At 34.8% G+C, this 4,335-nt stretch overlaps 1 protein-coding gene across 1 annotated transcript; it reads left to right on the plus strand.

Moving 5' to 3' along the window:
- The first annotated feature begins 1,561 nt into the window (after nt 1–1,561).
- LOC129245654 (BTB/POZ domain-containing adapter for CUL3-mediated RhoA degradation protein 3) lies at nt 1,562–3,760 on the plus strand. Its single transcript, XM_054883962.1, has 2 exons — nt 1,562–2,151; nt 2,266–3,760. Exons 1-2 carry the CDS (start codon nt 1,986–1,988, stop codon nt 2,985–2,987), a joined length of 888 nt encoding a protein of 295 aa, XP_054739937.1. The 5' UTR covers nt 1,562–1,985; the 3' UTR covers nt 2,988–3,760.
- Nucleotides 3,761–4,335: the final 575 nt, after the last annotated feature.

The following is a 4,335-nucleotide window of genomic DNA, read 5'->3' on the forward strand; positions in this document are numbered from 1 at the left end:
ACAAACCTGTTTTCTTTGCCGGCGTCAATTTTATTTAGTTTTGACTTTACGTTTTTCCTTACATTCGTAATAATGATTATCGATAATACAGGGTTGTATGTAAAAAAGTATGGTTATAATCTAAGACTATTTTATAATCTCAGATTTTGGGAGAAAAATTTAGAGAAATACGAAGTCCCGTTGGTAGTCACGCACCAGCTCATTCGGCTACGGAGGGCGCAAATAAATTTCAGGACCGTGCGATTTAATTTCTTTCTGAAAATTTTATGAACTGAGAATCATGTGTAAGGCTATTATTATATATATAAAAAATTAAATAAATTAAAAATTTCAGTCTCAAGCACTAGCAGGCCTAAACTATTTTTGTTGTTGAGATATAAAATTCTATCTTACCAAGACCAATTTAGATCAGTATCCCAGTTCATGTTATTATTGAGTATGGTCATAGATGGAGATTATTTCCTCTTTTGAGGTTAATTCTTAATTCAGTAACTGAAATAAAACGGGATTTGCAACATATTGGGTCTATCACATACTGAAAATTTGTCTGGTCTTCAATCAGCTAATCAAGAATGGATACCGCTAAACCGCTTTCAATACTTACATGCAATAGGAAAAGCTGACATTAACTTGTTTGACCAGATGGCAGTCGGTTCTATGTACCCGAAAAAATATTAAAAATTCCTCATTTAGATTTTAAATAAGTATTATTAAGATCGGATGAAAATCATTCTCATTTATAGCCTAGACAGACGGTGGCATTAATCGTTTTAACAACTTAATTCGGAATTCAATGTGTAAAAGCGAAACGAATCCTCACTTTTCGTTGACTTCTTTAGTCTCTCTTAATATATTTAAAAAAATAATTTGTGGCATCAGGCAACGACGAAGGTAAAAAGAATCTGACTTCGCCATCGTTGCCACTTCAGAATTTTTTTTCTACCAAAATTGGTCCAGCCTATCAAAATTTGATTTGTATTAAAAGTTTGAGTTAAATAAAAGAAAACATTTTATTAAAACAAAAATTAAATAAACAATAAATTTCATTGAGTACATTATTATGAACCTTCTTTTTCAAATGTATTAAATAAGTTTATATTGTATTTATACAGTATTTGTATAACATTTAAAAAACAATTAATTACATTTAATTACCTGTCCATAATTCGCCTTCATTCGTAGCTGGCTGACTTAAGAACGTTTAAAAACGTGCGAACGCCACGAATTTTCGCAGCATTGTAATATTGTGCTTGTCAAATTTCCGTCTTACAAATTGTCTGACTTACTTTGACATATTCTTAAATTTTTTTTATTACATTTCTTTAAACACAGGACTGTTACATACATAGATATGTTAGAAATTTTCGTCTAAAAAATTCTTAGAAATAAATTTATTTTAAAAAATAATATGTATGGCTTTGCCCACAAAAAAAAAAAAATATCACAACAAACCAACCAACCTGCCAAAACTCAGTTTTAAGAAACCGCTTGGTAATGAAACCGAATGGCAACGCTGGCAACGGGACCAATGCGAATTCATTAAGCGAACACATGTGGCAACTACGAACAGGAAGATTTATCAACTTGGTGAATTTTTGGTGTTTTCTACTCCTCGCCGATAAATATTTTAGTTTTCAGCTAAGCAGAAGCATATTTTTGAGAGGTGTACGTATTCCATATCACAAAAGCCTCTATAATAAGTACTTGCGTGTTAACCAGTGCATGAGTGTAGATTGAAAGCTCTTAAAGAAGTATATGCCAAGCCCTATTCGTTCTTAGATTTCAGTGAGAAGTGTCGCCAGCTCATTTCTCCGGTTTAAACAGTCGCCAAAATTGATTCAGTCGCAATATTAACGTCGAGCACCTGCAACGCCAAAGATAGCGTTTGCAAAAGCTCTAGTGGCGTTAGTTTAGTGCCAAGTAGCAGTGGGGCAGTTGGAAAAGTTCATTTAGTTCCTGGGCCAGGACTAGTAGCAACAAGTAAAATGTCGGGCGATCAGAAAACTATTTTAAAGGGACACTCATCACAGTATGTAAAGCTGAACGTGGGTGGACGATTGTATTACACCACAATCGGAACGTTGACGAAACACGATACGATGCTAAGTGCCATGTTCAGCGGCCGTATGGAAGTGCTTACTGATTCCGAGGGTAAGTGCGAAAAAGGAACAAATGACTCGGTTGAAAGCAAATTTATTTATGCTTTGCTTGAGCTTATTCCAACAGTTGTAATATTAACTACGATTTTAATATCTTCAACTATAGGCTGGATTCTAATCGATCGCTGTGGCAATCATTTTGGTACAATACTGAACTATTTGCGCGACGGATCTGTTCCACTACCAGAATCCCATAAGGAAACATCAGAATTGCTAGCCGAAGCTAAATATTATTGCATTACTGAATTGGCCATGTCATGTGAGCGAGCACTGCTGGCACACCAGGAACCAAAACCTATCTGCCGCATACCCCTAATCACATCGCAAAAAGAGGAGCAACTCCTGATAAGTTCATCGTCAAAACCTGCTGTCATATTGGTAGTGCAGCGACAAAACAATAAATATTCTTATACAAGCACATCAGACGATAATTTGCTAAAAAATATCGAACTTTTTGACAAATTGTCTTTACGTTTTAATGAACGCATACTATTCATTAAAGATGTCATTGGACCTAGTGAAATTTGTTGCTGGTCATTTTATGGTCATGGCAAAAAAGTAGCTGAGGTGTGTTGCACCTCCATTGTTTACGCCCCAGATCGCAAGCACACTAAAGTAGAATTTCCAGAAGCGCGCATATATGAAGAGACACTACAAGTACTTTTGTATGAAAATCGTAATGCACCCGATCAAGAATTGCTACAAGCAACATCATCAGTACGCGGTGCGGTGGCTGCGCCCGGTATGCAACAGTACACCAGTGACGAAGAAGAAGAACGCACAAGCTTGGCGCGCTTACGTTCAAACAAACGCAATAATCCCACATGATTCATGAAGCAATATGTGGGATGACAACGCGCCGCGCTTCCCTAACTTTGGAGAGATGTAAGCGGTAGTAGTGTGTAAATCGCCAAAGAAAGATAATGTTGTGAGGATCGAAAACATCCCAGCGCTATTAAATGGTTAAAGGCAATGTTAATGAAGATTAGGAAAGTGTGATCACAATAAGATTGCAAGTCAAAAACAAAAAAAAAAACTGATGCTAAATATGATTTGCATTGCACATATTCTTAAAATATCCAAATTATGTGCTTATCATGTTTGGCTTGTTATATACAAACATTTTTTTATAAGACAATATTCCGTCACTTATCTCACCACATAAAAACACATTTAGAAATGATGATGTGCTTCTTAACAGTCGTGCACGCTATAGTATTAAATGCATACATAAACATTCTTTAATCAGTTTGTAGTTTATGTTTTTTTTTTTAATTTCTTATTTATGCAGATGTTTGATTCCAGTGCAAAATTGTTAAGTTGCTTGGATCAAATGTGAAATAAAACACTTTGTAGATTGTAAAGCATTGCTATTTACGTGCAAATAAATAAATATAGAAGCAACAATGTAACAAAAAAAAATTATTAATTTTTTAATACATCGTTAAATGCAAAAGCGTTAAAGACTATAATGCAATAAATCAAGTGGTGATGAAACTGAAATTATTTTTCGTGGAAGTGTAATCACCATACATACTTAATGTACGGGTTGGTTGAGTCGTGCATGTTTTATTCAATAGCAAAAATTAAATTAACGAAAAAACAATTTGTAATCTGCTACATGTATTAATTATAAATAAAATAAATATACACTATTCAAAAAAAAAAAAAACTCGAAATTTTTAAAAATAGTACATCTTGTGGCAAATGTTTCGTATTAATAAATATTCGACTACATGCTACTCTAATTTATCATTGCCCATGTATTTCAAACGTTTGGAAATGGTTTTTTGGGTCACTCCCAACTGCTCTGCCATCATTTCTTGCGTTTGACCATCATCTTCATCCAACAATGCTTGCAATTCGGCGTCCTCAAACTTTTCCGGTGACCGGCCACGGTCCTCGTTGTCCACGCTAAAATCCCCACTTCGGAATTTTTCAAACCACCTGAAGCACTGTGCTCTACTTAGAGCATGTCCACCATAAGCTTCTATAAGCATTAGATGAGCCTGAGAAGCGTTTTTCTTCAGTTGATAACAGAAAATCGTAGTTTGAAGGCCCGAAATTCGACATTTTTAACAGCGACAAAAATGTATCGTTATATGAAACGTAACAAACTGAATATTGTTGACAGATGACAGACGAAAAAAAACCAGACATTTGGGAAGGTTTAAAA

Source organism: Anastrepha obliqua, chromosome 4 (genome assembly GCF_027943255.1).
Source record: "Anastrepha obliqua isolate idAnaObli1 chromosome 4, idAnaObli1_1.0, whole genome shotgun sequence".
In the NCBI taxonomy this organism is placed as follows: domain Eukaryota; kingdom Metazoa; phylum Arthropoda; class Insecta; order Diptera; family Tephritidae; genus Anastrepha; species Anastrepha obliqua.

Excerpts from the sequence above, each read along its gene's own strand:
- LOC129245654 (XM_054883962.1), top strand. The coding sequence starts at position 1,986 with ATGTCGGGCGATCAGAAAACTATTTTAAAGGGACACTCATCACAGTAT. Across the intron at positions 2,152-2,265 it reads AGTGCTTACTGATTCCGAGG|GCTGGATTCTAATCGATCGC; the intron begins GTAAGTGCGAAA and ends CTTCAACTATAG.